The 21,509-nt window shown below is 42.7% G+C and overlaps 1 protein-coding gene across 2 annotated transcripts in view; it reads left to right on the forward strand.

Moving 5' to 3' along the window:
- Positions 1–21,509, forward strand: part of atrnl1a (attractin-like 1a) — a 167,267-nt gene that overhangs the window by 65,140 nt on the left and 80,618 nt on the right. For both annotated transcript variants that reach the window (XM_026309865.2, XM_026309866.2), the window contains 5 exons: positions 2,728–2,821; positions 7,975–8,027; positions 15,708–15,802; positions 16,375–16,453; positions 17,806–17,963. In XM_026309865.2, the coding sequence (XP_026165650.1) occupies positions 2,728–2,821; positions 7,975–8,027; positions 15,708–15,802; positions 16,375–16,453; positions 17,806–17,963 (479 nt within the window). The remainder of the gene's footprint in view (positions 1–2,727; positions 2,822–7,974; positions 8,028–15,707; positions 15,803–16,374; positions 16,454–17,805; positions 17,964–21,509) is intronic.

The following is a 21,509-nucleotide window of genomic DNA, read 5'->3' on the forward strand; positions in this document are numbered from 1 at the left end:
GACTTTGTTTTTTAAATCTTTATAAACCACTTTGTGTATCGTGCATCTGTTTTGCAGGTTGGCTCTCAGTTCGAGACTTTTTACAAGCTCCCAGTCATGTATCCGTGCTGTATCTGTCACGCATAAATGTTTCAGCAGCCTCACTCGGTTGAGCTGGAAGTTGATTTACGCTGAGCATTGAACATTTAGAACAATGGCAGCGCAGATGAGACTCCTGTCTGTGAAGCTCATGGTGTAATATCCTGGAACAGCCTCCAGGCCGAGTTTGCAGTTTGATCAGCAGCTTTGCAGAAAATATAAAAGGTGAAAGACAGTGAGTACATCTGTGAGGTGACGTTTTCACCAATAAACACTGCTGCAGACAAGAAGTAAACAAATGAAAGCCTGACATTTGAAAGTACTGATGGGCTGAAACAAGTTTCCTGTGAAATTAAAAGTCATAGTCTGTACGCTGCATTCTGTCCTTTTTAACAGCTGTGTTTGTCTTTTGTGCTTTGATTTTTATGAAGTGACTCTGCTGTACGATATTATCTGCTGTGTGATAACTGTCCTTTATACACGGTGGTGCACAGTGCAGTCGAAGACACAGTTAGCTAAGAACATGGACGGTCAGATTTGCTAGTGCTTCAGAAAGACTGAACTGTTAGCTGGTTAGTTTGTTCTGTCAGAAGTGGTGGACTGATTTTATTCCTTAATCCAATTTGCAGTTGTAACGGTTCTGTATATATAAGTGGAAATGCAAGTGGAAACTCTTCAGACTGAACAGAGCAGGGACCTGGTGCTGGGACTGCTCTGCTTGGAAGCAGGATGTGGTTTACTGCTTTGGGGATTTCAGTGGTTTCATGTTTATTTGAAGGGAGGAAAAAACTTCTGCTGTTCTCTGTCACAGAACGTACTGAGTTTTACCTGAGATCTGAAAGAATGAAACTCTTTTTTTTTGTTTTGTCACCAAGTGAGAGCCTGGAGTGTCTTCTCAGGTGTCGTTATTCTACCTGTAATTTGTTGGACTGAGATTACAGTTAGTGGAAGCTGAGAGCAGTACTTCCTTTGTGTTGTCTTGTGTGCGAAGCTTCAGATGATTGGTATTCAATACAAGCCTGAAAACAACACAATAAACAGACTGAACAACAATTTACCTGCAACATTTTATTATCTTGAATTCTTCATCTCTGGCTTTCTGTTGTCTTTCCTTTCTTCTTTTGGCTTTTCTCTCTCTTGTATCTCCCATTACTTTCCTCAGGTGCATGCATGTGCATCATTTCTCTTAGCTCTGTCCTTTCTATGCCTTTGTTGTCTGCCTACAAAATCAATATTGTATGAACAGCAGGGTGACCTGAGCCTACACTAACACACCTGTGATTTGTCTATTACCTCAAGTCTAAAAGCTGCTTTTTGGTAAGGCTCTGTTATTTCCTGAGCCCTTGTAGTACAGTCTGCATCCCTGAAAAGGTTTTCTTTTGATGAGATCAGGGTCAATGTAATTTGAAGTAATAGACTGAAATTGTATTTTGTTATTGTTTCCACCTCTGCTGGCAGCATCTCTCATTTTCAACTTTTACCCTGCTGACATTTGAACGCCCCCACGGCACAACCTGTTTTTTTCATCTTCTCCGTGTGTGAATGTGTGCGCTCAAAAATCTAAATATTTAAAGCGGCATTTAAACCTGCCACCTTGTTTTTGTTCTGTGCAAGTGACCAAATGAGGCCCTGTTCCCAGGCAGAGAGGTGATAGAGGAGGTTGTTTTCCTCTCATTATCTGCTGCTGCCTTGGCTTTACCTTGACCTGAGTGCACCGCTGTTTTATTACAGGGCTTGTCTCTGTGCCAGTTGGAACGAATAAGAACGAAGCACAAAGTCGGTTCAGTTGGAGACGGACACAGGAAAGAGTGGCCTCGTGCGGACGCGGATACACGCACACACACGAGGAGATAGAGAACGTTCTCTGCCATTAGTCGCCCCGTGCAGAAGTGATTTAGTGCCTAAATTACAGGCTTGGCTCCACGTGAATCATCGGGCTACATCATGATTAACAAAATTAGACTTACCACAAAAAAGCTCCCGTCTCTGTGGCTCTAATCAAGAGCGGACTGCCCATAATAAGTAATTTCAAAAAACGACATTTTGCTGTTCAGGATGTTACCTTATGCAACCACTTTTCCAGAGGGGATTTTTTCTGCTGTGGCTAAAGTGAATTATCTTATTTTGATATTTGGCTTCTAACACTGAGACTCGTAGTCACTGTTGTTTTAAGAAAACATGCAAACCATTTCCTTAAAGACTGTTTTAAGGTGACCTCATGTTTCCCAGCACCAATTTCTCCCCACATTTCAGTCAGGGGCCTAACACCTGTTAGTGCAGAGTGGGAGTACTCAGAGCCTCAGGATGTTTTGTGTCCTGCAGAAAATGATGAGTGATTTGTCCTTTTCCCAGCTGTCACTCAGGCTTCCTTCACCTGCTCATTACACTCATCTGTGGCCATCTCTGCTTTGTCAGACTGTTTCTGTATCGTCCTTCTCTCCTCCAACTTCCCTGCACACACTCATTTGTATTCTCCATCCCTCCTCTCGCTCTGTGTCCGACTGCATTTCACTCACCGTATCGTTATAACCACAGTGTGAAATAATTCATGTTTATACATGGTATGCAGGTACTACTCCTTAATTCAAGTCCTAACACATCTCTCCCTCTTTTCCCGTCCCTTCTTCGACCTTTGTCCTTTCTCTGCAGCATGTAAGTGTAACAGCCATGCCGGCGTGTGCCACGTCAACACAGGAAAGTGTTTCTGTACCACGAAAGGCATCAAGGGAGACCAGTGTCAGCTGTGAGTATACCGTCATATAACGCCTGCTCCGAGCCCAAGCTGCTGTCATTTTATGGTCCACTTAAATAAGACATACGATACTAATGATCCACTGATCACTGCAAAAAGATGATTCTGACCACAAACACGTTCTACCTGATACAGCAGGTCAATCTGAAGACACTGTTAAGACCTTAGAGAGGTCATAGGTTATATTTAGTGAAACGACTGAAGGTAATGCCGCTTGTTTGACTGTGGGAGCAGTTGAAGAAAACACTTATGGATGGCTCAGGATTTTTTTTTGTTTTTGGTTCATTTAACCCTAAAATTAGTTTTCATTCAGTCAGACAGAGTGTTAATGTGTTTGTCTGTGTACAGCAGGTGTGTTTCCCCCTGATGAGGTGTTCTCTGTCCATATACTTATGGTCATCTTCAGTCAGTGTATTCCTGCCGTCACTGTGATCGGACACATGCTTCAACACATGATCCTCTTCACCTCAGAGCCCCGGTCACTTTTCCCAAATAACAATTATTGTAGTGTAATATTATAGTATTAGCTACTAGTTTGTCTTCTGAGTGATTCTGGTCTAGGTGGATTTGCAGGCTTTACCAGAGGGCTGGGCTAACAAGTCTCTGGGGAAAAGGTGGATTATGTTGCTGTAGTTGTTGAAAAGTTCTGTTTCAATGGATGTATTGATAATTTCTCCCTCCCCAGTTGTCCTATTATGTTTCAATTGGAATCAGTCGTAACTTCAGGCAAACTACAAACTTTTCAGATCTATCTGCAGGTGCGCAGTATTTTTGTAGAGTATTTGTCTCAGACACAAGTGAGTCTGACTCATTTTGTCATTTTTATACCAAACAAAGAAACAACATTTTGGTGAAAAACATGTTTACTTCATGGTAAATGGGCATCAACACAAAGAAAATATCTTCATTTGTTTCCAGGTCTTTAGGTCGACGTCCACCAGATGTAGGTCAGGTGTTGTGCTCACTAATGGACAGCTGAAAAAAAATCAAAGATTTGAGTCAAGTGTGACTTTGTTAGCAGGATGAATGGGGACAGCATCTTCTTATGTAGAGCTAGAAGCCAACAGGTGTTGTTGAGATTCATGCTGCTACTGTGTGCATGTCATTGTAATGTGACAGAAACTGTGTTAGCATGTCGTATCAATATATGAACATAAACCGTGTGTGTGTGTGTGTTAGCAGGAAGGAAAATGGATCACTCTGGGCAGGTTAAGGCAAAACACGTCCTTCCTAACAATGACTAATGAAGTTAAGTTAGTGCATGTTGACCTGTCCTCCTGTTCTCTTGGCATCAGTGTCAGATTTTTGGGCATATATTGAGCAATATTTCTCGTCAGCTCACACTGACGTGTCATAGTTTCTGATGGAGAGTCCACAGAGGCTGAAATCAGAAATAGTGTGTGTGTGTGTGTTCACCTGTGCGTCACTAAGCCAGTTCGCTGCGGTTGTGTTCTACATACGCCCTCCCCTCTCCCTCGCTGCCTCTCTCTAAATGTCTCTCGTTCACGGGGCTTTGTTTTGCTTGAGTCAGTTCAAAACAGCGTGCCAGGTACAGGGCCATTTGTTTGTCATTTTGATTATGAATGAGCAATTTCCCTCGGGAGGTGGATGGTAGGCGCCCTCGGGTTACAGCAGGTGTGTGTTTGTGAAAGAGAAAGTCACAACAGCTAGAGTCAGAAATAATGGGGCTGTTGGGCAAGGCACTTTTTTTTCACTGTGCAAATCTTTACATGTCTATGGTCGTGAATATAATAATTAAAATAAGCTTTTCTCCTCCGTCACACTTCCTGTTGTAGATGCAGACAAATATGAGCACTTTGACATCCCATAAGTTCAGAGTCTTATCAGTATGTAGGCGTGAGCAGCTCATGGTGTCAGTGTCGGTACGATAATATACAGTACATGCTGCAAAACATGTTTCCCTCGTAATAAATGAAGCTAAAGTTATGAAAAGTTAAATGTCTAAACACAAACAGCTTAACGTGAACTTTTCCTACATAAAATAGTCTAAAATAGTCAAAATGATTGAAAGCAGGAATTGATTGATAATATAAACAAGACTTTTCGTTAGTACTGATGTTTAATACCTGCTGAAAAATACCTTCATTTGCAGATTGAGGTGACGTTTTGTCATTAAAATTAAAGTTGCTCAAACTCTCATCAGTGACGGCCTGTCAGCGTCCTCCAGCTGCACCTCCAGCAGAGTAAAATGGCTCTTGGTGCAAATCATATCATAGCTAGAGACATGACGTGACGTTCGTTTGCTCACCAGACGTTATCCTGCTCGCTCACCGTGGTGATAGTGGTCAGAGGTTTAATTTCCATTCATAGAATAATCTAATTAAATCCTAAACTGTCTTTGACTCTAGTGTCTTATTATTATTGTTGTGTGTGAATCTGCCGAGGCCTCCACTTTATTTCTGCTTGTGTCTGTTGTATAAGTGATTGTGTTGGTTTGGCTTTAAGTGGCTGTTTCTGTAAATGTAGAAAACTCCACTAATTGACTGCTAATTAGCATTTTTTTCTTACAGTATCTGAAGGAAGCAAGTGGTTTTTTTTTTTTTGCTTATGAACATTTGTATTGAATGTTCAGACTGTATGTAGTTGTGCAGTGATTCTATGCAAACAGCTGGGACTCCTACACTGTGTTACACAAAAACACAGATGAGGAGGAGCAATATCATTGACCTTTAATCTCTAATTGGGTAATCTCTGTAAATTTACAGGAACAGCAAACAAAGCAGAATACCTGTCATTGTACTGTGTGTGTGTGTGTGTGTGTGTGTGTGTGTGTGTGTGTGTGTGTGTGTGTGTGTGTGTGTGTGTGGCTGAGTCACAGTGTGTTTTAAGTGATGAGGTGGTCTAGTCCTGTGTGGCCCTTATCTTGTCCCCATTAGGCTGTTGTAAGCAGCTTATGTGTCTGTCCCCTTTTTTTATTGGAGCTCTGTGTCCAGGACTTTGGTGTCCCCAAAGAGAGGAGGTCGCTCATCCTCAGCCGCTACTTAACCTCTTCCATGTCCGCTCATGCCCCTTTGTTCATGACACATACATGAATGTAAAAATCCATATTTGGAGACAGGAGTGAGATGTAGGGAGGCAGGGTGGACCACGTTCGGGCCTCTGGCGCCCTCCACCTTGCTGAGAGACTCTCAAACGCTGGATCCTTATCAGCTGAGCCTGATGTCCGACCTCCTCTGGGGCAATTTTTGTTTGAAAATATGACTTCAGCTTAAACGAGAAAAAAAAAAAAAAAATCAGTGATTAAAATATCTGAGAGAAGTATTTTTCAGATCATATTTGGCTCCAGAGAGGCCCCAAGGCAATTTATGACATCACATTTATCATTATAAATCTGAAATAGGCTTAGTCCTCATTGCACTTTTCTGCGGCTGCCGACTGGGAGCGAGTCCAAAGCTTTTAAAGTCACAGAGTCCTCTTGAGAAGATGCTGCTCTCTCCTCTGGATCCCATACTGTTTGTTTAATAAGCCTCTTTCATCCTCCCAAGCTTTACTTCTCATCTGAAGGACAGTGCACGGTCTTTTTATTTCTGTCTGTCTTTCTATCTTTTTTCTTTCCTCCGTCTGTCTTTATTGTTGTTCCAAACTTCTGACTCAGGAGGGAAGCTGTGTGAGGCTGTTGTGGTTTTAAGACCTCGTCCTTGGCCCGGGTTTATAGAAGAATGAAATATTCAGGATCCAGCATTGCTCTGTGACCTGCTGCAGCACTACAAGGGAAATCACTAACACCCAGGCTGTAAACCTCACCTCCTGGTTCTTGTTCACTTATTCCTCTGTCTTTCGTTCCCTATATCTGTTTTTGTGCCGTCCGTTGTCCCGCCCTCCTTTAGGTTCACAGTGGAGCGGTGTGTGGCCCGTACGGTGCTTTGCGTGATTTATTGTCCACGTTTATTAAAGCTCGTCAAAGACCTACATATGGGTTTGATAACCACTGTGTTTTTTTTAATGGTCATGATACAGGATTCCATCGAGCTGTTGCAATGTCAGTAAACACCACTTTGTTTTTCTTTTTACGCTCTAAAGTCTCTCGAAGTCTAAAGTGCAGATGAGCCAGGCACACACACACATATACGCTCCATCATAGCAATGGAAATGCTTTTTAAGGACGTGACAACGCTCTTGGTATTATGATAACTATATTTGGTCCTCTCATCACGTTTCTTTTTGGCTTGCAAGTGTAATAACACTGGCTTTTGTTCTTTCCTGCCAGGCAGTGATTTTCTTGTGTGTGTGGTCTGAATGACTCCAGGTACACGTCATCCATCTTGACATTTTAATGGTCTCAAAAGAGTGCACATCATTTTTTTTTATGATAACTTTATAAAAAAACAGATTTTTTTTTTTTATTACATTAGACGTGTTAAAACGTACATCATCCTTCAGAGCCCTTATGTTCCTGTAGCACAGGGCCCTTTGAAACCCATACAAATCTCTAATTTATGCTCAGTGTGTTGCAGCTGTGCTCACTGGTCATTAGAGACGGTCCCTTATCCTAAAGGTTACACTTTCAACCAGGGCCAATTACAGTCCATCAACAAATATGTGCCTTTTTAAAACATCTGTCTAGTCCCAGTGAGCAGCAGAAATAAAGTCTGAGATATGAGTAAATCCTTGTTAGACAGCAGTTAGTCTTTCACAGTTATTTTATTCTTTGAACAATGCGAGTGATGACAGTGGTTATTGTGTTGGAACTGGTAACAGGTAGTGATCGTCTAAAAAAACATCTGCATACAGTTTTTCAGCTTGTTCAGATTTAAGCCTGTGACCCTGTGGTGAAATCTGTCTTTGAACTCTCAGTACTTCTGGAGGTTGTCTTGACATACCTCAGATTCTTTTACCAAGGACCTGTAAGCTTTGCTGTTCTCTCATACTTAGTTCAAAGTGTTCTCTCTGATAATTATGAGTGTGCGAGCCCCTGGGTAAGAAAGAAAGCAGCTGCAGCGAGACAGGACCGTCTGGGGAAATCACCTCGCAAAGAGCAGGGGGAAGACAATACCTGCAGCGCCGGCCCACACTCGACACAAATCTCTTTGTGAAAACTCAGCTCCTGTTGAAAACTAACGCCTTTCTTTTCTTCTTCTCCTCTTTTCCTCCCCACCTGCGTCTCCTTTCCTGTGTTGTTCCAGATGTGACTCAGAGAATCGTTACCTTGGCAACCCTCTTCGAGGAACATGTTATTGTAAGTGCTGCCACTACACCTGAGTCTGCCTCACCTACCTGACCCCCACCGCCCCGAACACACACACACACACACACACACACACACACACACACACACACACACACACACACACACACACACACACACACACACACACACACACACACACACACACAGCTAATTGACTTCCAGGAGCACATCAGTCCTTTGTGACAGAAGTTCCCACAATTATACCATTCAGGACAGGTGTGTGTGTGTGTGTGTGTGTGTGTGTACATTTAGGAATCCTTCACCCCATTTGGCAAAAAAAGTATGTGAGCCCCTTGAATTCACCTGGTTGTGTGTGTTGTTTCCCATAAAGTGTGATCTGATCCTCTTCTAAGTCCCAACAATAGACAAACACCATGTGCTTTGAGCTGATGACACACAAACATTTCTAATTTCTCATGTTTTTATTGATCGCTGTGTGTTACCATGACAAGTCATTGTTGTGATGTTAGTTTTCTGACAGGGTCATCGTCAGTCTTAGACATGCACATCTGTTTAGGTGACACTGTCATGCTGAGATATGGAGAGAAAACAGTGTCTGGCTACGAAGAGTTTCCCACTTTTGAGTGGAAAGTCTTTCTGCTCACTCCTCTGACTTTGTTGTAGTAATTCCAGATGCTAGCGGAGATCACACTGACTTAGCTCATTTGCAACAAATTGCTGGTTTTCCTTTTTAAAGGGCAGACGAAGGAGGAACGAACGGTGTAGTCAAAACAGATGTTTAGCGGCACTTTGGCACACGCTCGCTCGCACATACACGCTCGTACACAAACACACACAGAATTTGGATCACCATTATCAGGTCAATACTATGAGACACAATAACAAAGTTCTGCTCCTGTCGATCTCAATAGCCCTCTAGTTTGAGTGGGGCTATTACGGTTTCATGTAAGGATACAGCAATCAGAGGGGTCATGCCGCAGATTGCACTCGTCACTGCTTGGTCACAAAAATAGATTCGGGAACGATGGTGACATGGATTCACCTTCATTGCTGCACAGCCTTCGTCTTAAAATTCTCTTGATGTTCCTTTCAAGGCACAAAATCAGCAATCTACCCTTTAAGGAAGAGCAGCAGTCAGTTAAGAAAAATATATTTCATGTTTTACAAGTCGGTATCAGCCCATCGTTTGGGAAGAAAACACACATTTCTAAAGGCCAGAAACATGAGTTTTGAGTCGGTGATATCATCTGCAGAGTGTGTTCGCTCTGAGATAGTGAAGCTTTTATTTTATAGTTCATGGATGGTGTGCTCTTATCTGTCTGCTGCTGCAGGACTGAGGTTTGAAGGCACTAGATGGCACCAATGCAATACCCTCACCCAGTATTGTGAAGGGCTTTAGCTAATGCACAGGCAATACAGTCAGACAGAGAAACACACGAGCACAAGCTTTAATGCCTCTCAGTCTGTGGTTCTATGGCTCCTTGACATCACTATGGCTGCAGCTAAAGTGCTATGTTTTTTTCCAGTCGTGCTTTACTACATTGCGTCTTATCATTAATGTGACTTTATCTTTGTGCCGTCTTTGAAATGGGGTTAGCTTTGTTTGAACAAGAGCAAGTCCGCTCAGACACATGCACACGTGAATTGGCACAAGCTCCTTTGCACAGAGAGCGGCTGTGTATAAATTACAGATTTAAAAGCCATCCATTTGCTTGTGCTCCAAGGAAAGCGGCCACATTTGTGGTCAATGTCAATATTAGCCTGAAATGTCACTGGAGGAAAGGTGCTGATAAAAAAAAAAAAATAAAAATCCATATCTGGTAAAATTGCATGCAGAGAATATGAGAGGCAGAGCAGACAGATCTACAGTAGAGGTTTGTGTGATCGTAAGGACTAATACTAGACTGGCTGTCTCATTACAGAAACACAGCAGAGGATTTGATTTTTTTTCTTTCTACAATCTGGTGGACACAACCACTTGGGACCATTTTAGTTGGACAGCCTCATATTTCAATACCTGTCATCGTACGTTCTGTTTCTTGTGGCTGAGGCAGTTTTTTCAGTCTTTAGGGTTCCAAAATTAGTTAAAGATAAATCACACAGATCATCTTTAGGCCACGATGCATGTTCAGTTTATCAAGGTTTCAGACAGTACATCCTCTAAAGGAGGTGGACTCTTTCACTGCACTGTTTGCCTTTGTACTTTCAGGATCTCACAATCTGTGGATACTGGGAACCCAAAGGGGTTTGTGTAAATAAATAAATTGCGTCCAGGTTTTATTGCCAACATTTCTTAGCTTTAAAGTGCCACATGTTAATAAAACAACTGTTTGAGGTGCAGGAGGTTCAGCTTACAAACTGTGGTCCTGTGATGGGTACTCATCCAAAGACCCTGAGGTCATATTTGGTGTATATATAGTACGTCACTGCTGCCAACCAATCCATGTGGCCGTAAGTGACTGCTTATGAGCTCATCTTGATATCTTGATGAAAATGAACTTATGACTGTCATAGGTTGCTCTGAATCAAATATGTCTAGTGAGTCTACTCTCTGATGCACAGACGTACCCTGTCGGTCAGCTGTAATCGGACTAATTGAACATGAGCTCGTGACATGTCGGGGTGAAGGGCTAGAGATGCAAAACTGTCCAACCACGTGACCCAGAAATCAAATAAAATCTGAATTTCTTTGCTAGTCAAACAGAGACAATTCAAAATACTTAAAAATAGAAAAGGTTGCAGGTTTGGAATTGGTACAACAATATCATGCTAAGTTTTTCTTCTCTGAGTGAGGATAGTTATTATTTCCATCTCAGCAGGAGGTTGCCTGGCAGGAAGGCCTCATAGGTTGTTAGCAGTGCTCAACCAAATGACTAATGCATGACTATATAGCATTTTAATGGTGTGGACAGAGTGATCCTAGGCCTCCCTTTACTTCATTACACTGAACATGTCAGCTGTGGTTTTTTGTGTGAAACAGCTCCTCACACACATGTTCGCTCCCTGGAAAAAGAGGCTTTTTATTTTGAGCAGATGTGCGAAGAATAGACTACGTTTCATTTTCATTGTGGTGCAGCAGGACTTCATGTCAGCCACTGGCAACTAGTAAGAGTCTAATTAAAGAAAAATACAGGATGAAGTCACACTACATGTAGAAGCTCCTGCACAGGCTTAACAAGTGTGTGGTAAAGCAACAGTAAGAGTGCAATGTTTTCATCAGATGGATAAATGTGGTAAACGTGTCCGTCTGTTGACGGCAGTGCTCTCGGTGCAGGGAGTGATGCTTTGGTTCAGTTAACACTGTCGTATTGAGCCACCAGTCAATTGATGAAAAGCAACTGCGCCGTTTAATGAGTTTGCCCCCAGTCAGACTCGCATTTACTCACAGGCATCACCAGGACAGTGCTTTAATGAACCACTGTCATACTCTGTCGCAGTCAGCTACAAGGGACGTCTAATTAGGGACGGCCACCAAGTGTCCCACCGCTGGAAAAGACCACGAGTCAGTTGAATTACCGGCTAACACCAGTCGCAGTCGGCACCGCTTTCTGCCCTCAGGCCTGCTGGGAAAGCGTAGTCAAAAGGAAAGAAGCTCCAGTGTTTACTGACGGCATCAAACAATCAAAGGACAATTAGTGAAAGAGAGCGCGACGTGGGACTGGATAACGATGCAATGTCCAAGATCTGGGTCGATGTGAGGAGTGTTGGTTTGTCAGATCTACATTTTGGATTGGATGGGATGGATGGGATGATGACATCAAAGACTAATCCAGTCTAAGGTTGTGAGTCTTTGTCAGCCCAGTTTAAGCCTCTACACAGTTACATGGTAGTGATCAGTAGTCAACATGGTTCCTGGCCTCAGGCCCCTCATTAGACCACGGTCCGGCGTCAGTCCAGGATGCCTCAGTGTTTGCTGATGGGCGGTCGGTCTGGACGACTATACGACTTGGATTAATTGGTCCTATCAGGCCAGAAATGTTTTTTAATTTATTTTTTTGCAGCCAAACCATTAAATATTCTGACTGATTCTAGATGGCTTTGAGTGAGTTTCAATGGGAGTTTGATGCGTGTTAATCCAGTCTGCAGTATTTTAGGAGAACATACAGAAAAGATAGATGTACACACTGGCTGTGTCTGTTAAATATAACAGAAAAATAACATTAATTATTAATTAGTTATTAGTTATGAAAGGAATGTAATTGGTGTGTGTGTGTGAGATATTCTGGTACGATGTGCATGTCTCGTCTTGGATGTTGGGTATTTTTGTTTTTCCTTCGTGTGTCGTAGGAGGTTTGTCACCTGTGGCAGGTTTGATGCATCATGAAGCCCGTTGGCCTGAGTCCATTTTCTCAGATAAGGATCCAAGTCACATTTTCAATTTTAATGAAATTCCTGACTGGGATTTTGTGGAGAGGTTTTTTTTCCATCTGCTTGCATCCGATGTTTGTGTAACTGTACTTTTAATACACCGCCTTTTAAAAACATATTGATTTTTCATGTGTTTCTGACATTTTTGCGTGTTTGGCATTAGCAAATAGTCCCTTGAGGCAGTGGTGATTGTGGACGCTGAGTCTAGTGTGTGGAGCTTGTAATAAATAAAGGTCACTTGATCTCATGCATACATTATCTCCAGGTTACCTTGACCTCCAGTCGAGTCTAATGATAGATCTGTGTGGTCCTTGTGTTTACTCCCCTGGTTCTAACGCGTTTCCTCAGCGAGGTGATGCTGAAATGTTTGGCCTGCTCTCTGTCAGCCGAGCGTTGCAAATGGGAAATAATGACTTGTTAACACGCATCAAATGAAACCTCCGTGAAAGATTCTGACACACCGACACTGTAGGTGAGTTCATACTTATTTTGGATTTCAATTTGCAGCCGACTGCTCTAATTCCAGACTGGGTGTTCCAGGTGACGGCCTTCTCCTCCATCATCTCATTCCCCGTCTGTGTTTTGTTTCATATGGGCTGAATCAGTTTACATATTGTGGTAATAACATCACCCAACCATGAACCTGATTGATGCCTGAATTGGCGTGAACTATTTCTGTTGTGGTTCTTCTGGGGATTGTTAATACCTTTAGTGATACCTTGATACAATCCATCCAGAGTGAGAATTTGCACATATTCTTGTGTAACTCAGACTGCCTAAGTGAAACAGCTGTCAGATTTCTCAGATGAGATGTGCAATTAGCTGAGATGAACTTTTAAACCTGGCTGATGCTCTGGTTCCTAACAGCTCTGAAAGCAGACATATTAGAAAGACACAGAGGGACGTGTGTAATTTGATTTTTATGTTGGAAGGTTTTTTTTTATTTTTATTTGCTGTACTGTTTGTTGCAGACATGCACACACCTGTGAACACACACGTACAGATGTATACATAGCGGACGCATCGAGAGGTAAATACACAAATACGCACAAACACAAGTCCCCCTTGTTCCCGTGTTACAGGCGTTAAAAAAAGCCCAAATACTCTGAAGTTGTACAGACGACCCTTATGGGATAAACAACCGAGCAGCTGAGCATGTCTGCCTGGGAGGAAGGGAGGGTGGAGGAGAGAGATGTTAAGAAACATTTCGTCTTTGATCTGATGATATCTGCTGTTCGGGCTAACTTGCCATGAAGGCTGAACAAAACAAGGGTGTTTGTCAAACATAATTTGCTTTGGTGTTGGTGACGCCTCAGGGCTGTACAGCTGAAAGGAAGCTGATAACTAAACATCTGTACAGTTCATTGTCCTGACCTGTGCCACCTCTGTGCTGGACGGCAGCACATTACCTGCGGCGGTAACAGCACGCACGTTTCTTTTTCAGGAACATACATGCAGTTTTTGTCTTTATAATCTTTGTGAATACACCCGGGTATGTTCCACCAGGTTCCTATTTGTTCCACATGTAAGACAATGATTTCAGGTTACAGTACAAAAAGACCAGAGGCATCAGGCTTTACATCAGCTGCTCTACGGTTTAGCTTTCAGGAGAGAAGCTGAGGAAGGGCTCCTCAAGGCTGAACTCCACGGGTCTACTGACAATATTATCGTTTGTGATGGAGAATGAAAACTGAAGTGATGTCAGAAATGGAATAAACATGATGGAGCACCTGGAGTAGTGAACTCATTGTGGTTGGTGTTATTGGTTTTATGGCTTTTGTGAAGCACTTTAACTTAGTTTTGAAAATGGTTCATGGAAAAAGTCATTGTTTTCATTATTATTGATTTAACCGCATTGAGAACACAATGAGGCTTTATCTGTGTGGAAGCTTGATGGATGTGACGCAAACCACAACTCAGTCAAGTTTAAAGAACCGGACGCTTTGTGTCAGGCTGGTTAGTTCACACGGAGGTCGCAGCTATGTTTTGCATGCAGTAGTACAACAGAGTGAGAGATTTTACTCACACTGTGGGGACCACAACCTGTTCACACACTCACTTTGTGGGGGTCCAGCACTGAATATTGATTTGCAATATATGTTGGCAAGAAAAGTCTAAAAACAGTCAGAATATTTAATGGTTTGACTGATATGACCAAGGTCCCAGGTTCAAATCTTGTTCAAACCCAGGGCCTCTTTTCAGCCCTGTGATTGGCTGCTGATCTGTCCAGGGTGGACCCACCTCTCACCCACTGCATGCTGGGATTGGCTCCAGCCTCCCATGTGACCCTGAATTGGACTGAGCAGTATAGAGGATGGCTGATGGTCTGACAGGTCATGATAACTGAACCTGTGAAGTCACCAGTTATAATGAAGTATAATAATATCATCACAGTAACTTGTCAGACTGGGGAGCAAAAAGGCTGAAAATGGACCCAGAGTATTTAAAAACATCAACCTCCTTTGATTTAAAGTCTTGTCTGCATGAATTAGTTTTAACCTGAACTGGCCTTCGATGCAAACATCACATGCACACACATCTGGATCACCCTTTGGGCTAATCCAGGCAGTGACCGGTCGCACTGATTAACGTAAAGGATGCTCCGTTAGCCTCTCACGGCCACAGAGCTGCTTTCTGTCCACATTTTCTTTCTCTCTCCTCTTGGTCGAGTTCGCCGCCTCTCCTCCGTCGCTCCGCCATCAGGCAGACAACAAGGTGACCCGGTGTGGCTCCTGCTGTCCGTCCAGATGTTGAATCACCGATTCTGTCTGTACGCTGGTCTCGCTGACAAAGAGCTGCTTTCAGACATTCAATAGGAGCAGCTTTCAAGAATGATTAAATCTCTGAGAGAACATGATTATTTAGACTCTCACTCATGTTCTATTGATTGGACCATTTGCTTGTCTAAGAAACCGCCGTCCTCACTGGTGTTCACGTTGTGTGTGCGCCCGTGTGCGTGCACGTACACTTATCTTGTTTATTTTGTCACTGATAGAGATTTTAAAAACCTCACCACTGTGACCTTATATATCTAACTGAATATTGACTCCTCGTCTCTGTGTCCCACGTTTTTACTTTCATTTATTGGAATTTGATGGTTTTGTCAGTAAGATGTGCAGGAGTGGAGGTTTTGTGTGGAGCAGCGTTCGAAGAGGAAAAGACCAGAATCGGACACATGAAGGCTAAATACACAGAACAGTCAAAACATACTCTGTGGTGACTGTTTCTAAACCAAGCAATAAAAACAGTCATGCAAATAAAGCTGTAACGTGTCACTGTCAGTGAACTTGTTTTAGGAATTGTTGTCTTTTTCCCATCTTTTCTCTCTCTGTCGTGTAGACAACCTGTTGATCGATTACCAGTTCACCTTCAGTTTGCTTCAGGAGGATGATCGCTACTACACAGCCATCAACTTCATGGCTACACCTGAACAGGTAACACATGAGCACATGGGGATGAATGAGCTGACTTTAATGTCTATATGTCTGTATTTCTGTGCCTCTTATGAGGCTGAATTTGTTTGAGTTTGTTGAATAATGGCCAGTAAAAACAGAAACATGCTGAGGCTGAAGCTGAGCAGCAAATATTTAACTTCTATCCAGTAGGAGTTTGAAGCTGATTTTTCAAGGTCTGCTGTGAGACAGTAAGACACTAAAGTCTAATCCTTGTTGTTTGGACCTGTTTGTTCAGATACTACTCAAACTGGAGTTCAGTGGTTCAGTGCAGCTTAAGTTAAATTTGTTTTAGCAAAGAGTCCGTCTGTTGTCTATGAGTGTATGAACAGCAGACACACATAAAACCAGTGTCCACAGAGCCAGGACGAGATCCAACAATATGCGTTGGCCCAGTGTTAGTAAATAAACTAGCAATTTGCTTTGCATTTACTGAATGTGTCTGAAGCTGTTTGTCGTGTCTGTAGCGTTACGTTACGTCTGCATCACGATCAGGTTGTTCACAAACGACCCGAGTCTGCATGTGTTTTATTTTCATGTTTTTTTTAATGCAGGCCAACAAGAACCTCGACATGTCCATCAACGCCTCCAACAACTTTAACCTCAACATTACTTGGTCCTTGAGCTCAACAGGTAGAGATCACACTTGTGTGTGTGTGTGTGTGTGCGTGTGTGTGTGTACACTTCTATCTATACTAAAATCACTTTTGGTTGTTGTGTGCATCAGCCTTAAACCTCCAGTTGACCTGTCAGCATTAGCTCTGCCAGAACACCTGACAGCAGGTGTGGTCTGCAGGGCCTTTAACAATAAAGGAAATAAAATGAATGCATGACACTTAAAACCTAAAGTGGTGCCTTTCATGATTTCAGTGCGGTCTCTGTGATTTGAATTTTGATCCAGCAGTGGTCTGTCTCCAAAGCTCTGTCATTGAGCTGTCTGTCTGTAACGATATCCCACAGTCAGTATCTTTCATTGGTGGCCAAGTGTCGTTAAGCGGTTTTTGAATTTTGGAATTAAGGCATTTTATACATTTTCCCTCTTGATTTCAATTAAGATAAAAGCACTCTGCTTTCATACCGTGGTGTCCTGGGGCCCACAGCCGCTTTGGGACTTTGGGACTCTGGGCCTTGTGTGTTGTGTGTGTGTGTGTGTGTGATTGTGTGCAGACTATTACACAGTGTTTAATGGGCCTGATAAAGCAGGAGGTGGAAATATTTTATTCACAGTGTCTGAGAAACTCAGCCATTAACACAGAACTGCTGATAATGCACCGAAGGATACTGAAATCACATCACTTCAGCACTGAAGGAAATTTACAAGCTCGCTCTGAATTATTGTGGGGTGTCATGAAAATTCTCGTGGCACTGGATGTTAATTTGCCTGCTTGAGATGAAAGATGCACCTTGATGTTTTCAAATCCAGGCTTGTTTTCACTCAGCCTTAACGTTTCTGTAAAAATATCTTTACAAGGCTCTTCCCACTGAAAGCAGCTTGACTGATGGGTCACTCTGACTCACTGTGCTGGTCTCACGTGGCTGCAGAGTTTTGGATTGGAAATCTATGTTTGCTGCTCTTCTACAGGGTGACAGGGATGTGAGTTTTTCTCCTAATTTGTCCTGCAAAGAAAAAAATCCATTAAACGTTTTTCGCTCATTGATTTGCAACACTAACCACAACCAGTGAGCGATACGATCGGTGCACGGTGATATCCGTATGAGCTGACGGGCCACTATCATCTCAGTCGTCACATCATCCGACCCTGTGTCAGACTTTCTACTCATAAAACCTGGGTAGGTGTAAAAACACTGACAGTGCTGTTTCTTGGTTGTCCCTCCACCTTCCACGAAAGCTGACGAGTCACTAACCCTGGCTGAGATCCTACTGTGAATAAGATTGCTAGGCTGCCAAAACAGTTCTGTGCTTGTGTTGTGTTTTTTTGTTTTTGTCTTAATTCACGTCTAAAACCACCGTCTCTCTCTCTCAGCTGGCACCATCTCAGGTGAGGAGATGCCCATCATAGCGAAGACCAACATCAAGGAGCACCGAGACAGTTTCTCCAGTGAGAGGTTTAATTTCAGACTTCACCACAACATCACCTTCTATGTCTATGTGTCCAACTTCAGCTGGCCAATCAAGATCCAGGTAAGAGGCTCGTTAGCTTTACTTTGCTCACCCAAACACCTGAAGTGACATGTGAGACGTCTCCTAAGACAATAATTATATTCCACTTTAAACCAAAACTTTTTTTTTACTGCATCTTGAAAATAATCATCAATACTGACAATAAAATCTACCCTAATGTTTACAATAAAAGAAGCTTGTACTCTACAACTTGTCTCTTCTTATTAGAAACATTTGAACAATCTGAGACAATAGTTTTTATTCTACATCATTGACATTAGCTGCTCATCAAACAGCTTCTGTAGCTGCAGCACGTTTGGTGCTTGTTAATTGAAACCGTCAGTTCTGGTTTGAGTTAACCATCGCAGAATTACTCTGGTTCTGTCATTTTTCTCAACAGTCATGTATGTTGTATTTTATTGTTCGCTGATTAATGACAAAACGAACATTATTCTTTCTCAGATTTAGATTAGTTAAAGATGAATTTCTCACTGTCACTCTCACTCGTTCTGGTTCTTCCTGCCTGTTACGCTGAATTTATAAGCTGCTTAAACAACCAGTCATCAGAACCAAAACAACTGCTGCCACCATCGTCAGGTCTAAACCTGTGGCACACACTGCAGAGCCATTAGACCAAACAAGACCCGGAGGAGACTGTGGAAACAATGCAACCCTCCAGCAATCACTGTGAATATCTGTTTCTGGTAACAGAAGTTTTCAGGTCATTTAAACTAAACTCGTGTACTAGTACAATAATTGTATTCTTGCTTTCGTCTCCCTGCTTATCTGTGAGGATCCTGTGTGTTGATATCGGCGGCTGTTACGCTGGAACAATTTGTCAATTCGCTGAGTTAATCAATTTGACTGTCCCAGCTGGGAGCGACCGTCCCGGCTCCTCCATCGGAGGACTTGCTGCTGATTCTGTTTAATATGACTGTAAATTGATTTTAGCCCCTTGGTCTGACAAAACAAATACAGCAATTTGAAGATGTCACATTGGACGCTGGGTATTTTCACTGTCATAGAACAGTGAGGATCAATAACAAGTGGAGTAATCAATAACAGAAATCGTCATTACTTCTAGCTCTAATTGCCACACTGTTGGCTTAGTGGTCAGAAAGGGAATGAAGTCCAGTTTGCATCATCATCATCATCATCATCATCATCATCATCATCTCTGGTGTTCAGGCGCTGTCACTCAGAAGAACATATAGCCCTGGCTGGACACTGAGCATAAAATATTCTGAAAAGTGTTTGGCAAATCTGCTATCACATTTAATGATCTGTGAGTTTTCCAATGTCTTTCCATCAATTATGCCGCACTGGCTTAAATCTGCAGGCGACAGGCGCGCGCACTAAATATTCACGCTGCAGCCTTATGATCCATTAAATTGAAGTAGACTTTTAGCAGTGATATTTTAAGATGACTGTCGTGCAGGGTGTGGGCTGTCTGCTGATGGATGAGTCGAGAAGCGACCGAGCGAAGGCAGCCCGGCTAGTTAATGGATTTGGGACTAGTGTACGGTCAAAATGTCCAGTGTTGAGACTGGCTAATTGACAGCAGCATGGACGGATGGACAGGCTGGTGAACAGAGAGTTAAACAGGAGAAGTACAACATTAGCTGCTTCGTTAAAAAAATAATTCTGGCAGAAGTAACAGGAACAGTCTCGGAGACCTGAGATGATCCCTCGCTGAGAGCTTGTTTTGAACCAGGTATCATCTCATTCATTTGACTTTTCATCAGCACGTCCAGTGAGATGTGTCGCGTCAGAAGAACAAAGATTATTCAGAAATTTAAGACCAAACAATACATTTCTCACTCTTGACAGGCGCTCTCAACCCGACTGACCTCATGCCATCAATCCATCAACACCCATGATGTCCAAAAACTGAAAATGACATAAAAGACTTACCACTGCAGGAGGTGACACGTTCAGCATGCTAAACAAATCTACTCTCAGCTCTCTCATCCCGTCTGCGGACGTGCTTCACGCACTGAGGAAGCTGTTACGAATGACACGTTGTGTATGTTATAACGAAGGACTTTTCCTCCCAGTGCACGGTGCATCGGAGGAGCTGAGTGCAGAATGGGTGTGGAGCTCATCACGGCGTGCACCAGATAGCAGGGGAGTGATGGAAAACAAAACTCCAAGCCGACAACAGCTTTAGTTGACTTTAACACAAACTGTGCACCAATAGTTACTAGAGGAAGGGGGAGAGACTGATTATCAATTTAGGGTCTAGGCCCACAGCAGCTTCTCTGTCCTGTGTGTTCATCATAGGCCGCTTAGCTTACATCGCAGACACTCTTATCTCATTAAACTGTCACTGACAAACAAGGTCAGACTTTAAAGCGATTGACTGCAGCAGCAAGGTTTTAAATTGGAGTCATGTACTGTGCAAAGCACTGCTGCATCAAGGTTTGACTTCTTTCTAGAAGTGTGTTTTTTCTTTCAAGTTCTAATTGACATGTTTTTATTTTTTGTTTTTGAAAGCTCACCACGTTCTGAAATGGAAACGTGATGCAGTAACCTAATCCCAATCAGCTTGTTTTATCACAGTCATTTGGTTTATATAAATGTTAGCTTTTACTGCTGAGTGTCCTGCACCTTGTTATGGGTCATTTGTCCATTGATCGCTCCCCCTCATATGCATTTCCCATTAATGCTACATTATCAGAGCTCCATATATCTGCTGGTTGAAAGGTGATATGATAATTACCACGATGAGCTCTATCTCGCTGCCTTGTCATGCTGGTGCGTAACATGAGAAGCGCTCGTTTGTTCTGTCCTGTGACCTTGGTGGCTTCTGAGTCCACAGCAGGCTGAGGAAGAGAAATTGTCCGGAGAGTTGGTAACGACCCGGCTGATAATTTTTGATCTAATATCACACACACACACACACACACACACACACACACACAGGTACGCACAATGACCCACAAATACATGTGAGAGGAAGAGCTATTGGGCAGATTGTCAGGAAGCGTGGAATGGTTCATTATTCCCAGGGCGATGAATTCAACGATTTTGGTGATCACATGACCTTTTATTGTGCTGCTGCCTCCAGGTCTGAAGAGTCTGCTGTGAATATTCATAGTCCCCAGAAGAAATACAATCAGACAATCCCTAATACCTTTATGCAAAATATCCTCACCTACATGTAGCTGGTTGAAAACCTGATTTTAAAAAAGGTAGAAATCCGTGAACAACCCCTGCACGCCTTAACGCGACCTGTGAGTGTTTCCCCGGTGGCGACCTGACGTCAGCCCGGAGTCGAGGGCTGGTTGCGAGGCAGAGGGGGGTGTCAGGTTTGGTCGTTCTGCTGGAACAGACTTTGATAGGTTCTGTCACACTGACCTTGCACCTTTGTCCTCGTTTCCTGTGTTCACCATCATGACAACACGTTTACCACAATATTCCCATATTTTTAAAGCCTGAAGTCAGAAGTTACAGCTTCAGCAGACACTAGAATTATTTCAAGCACTGGAGACTAAAACAGGTTTTAAACAGGAAGTAATATTTTCAGATTTTTCAGATGTTCAGTGAAAATCTGAATTATGAAAG

Source organism: Mastacembelus armatus, chromosome 15, assembly GCF_900324485.2.
Source record: "Mastacembelus armatus chromosome 15, fMasArm1.2, whole genome shotgun sequence".
In the NCBI taxonomy this organism is placed as follows: domain Eukaryota; kingdom Metazoa; phylum Chordata; class Actinopteri; order Synbranchiformes; family Mastacembelidae; genus Mastacembelus; species Mastacembelus armatus.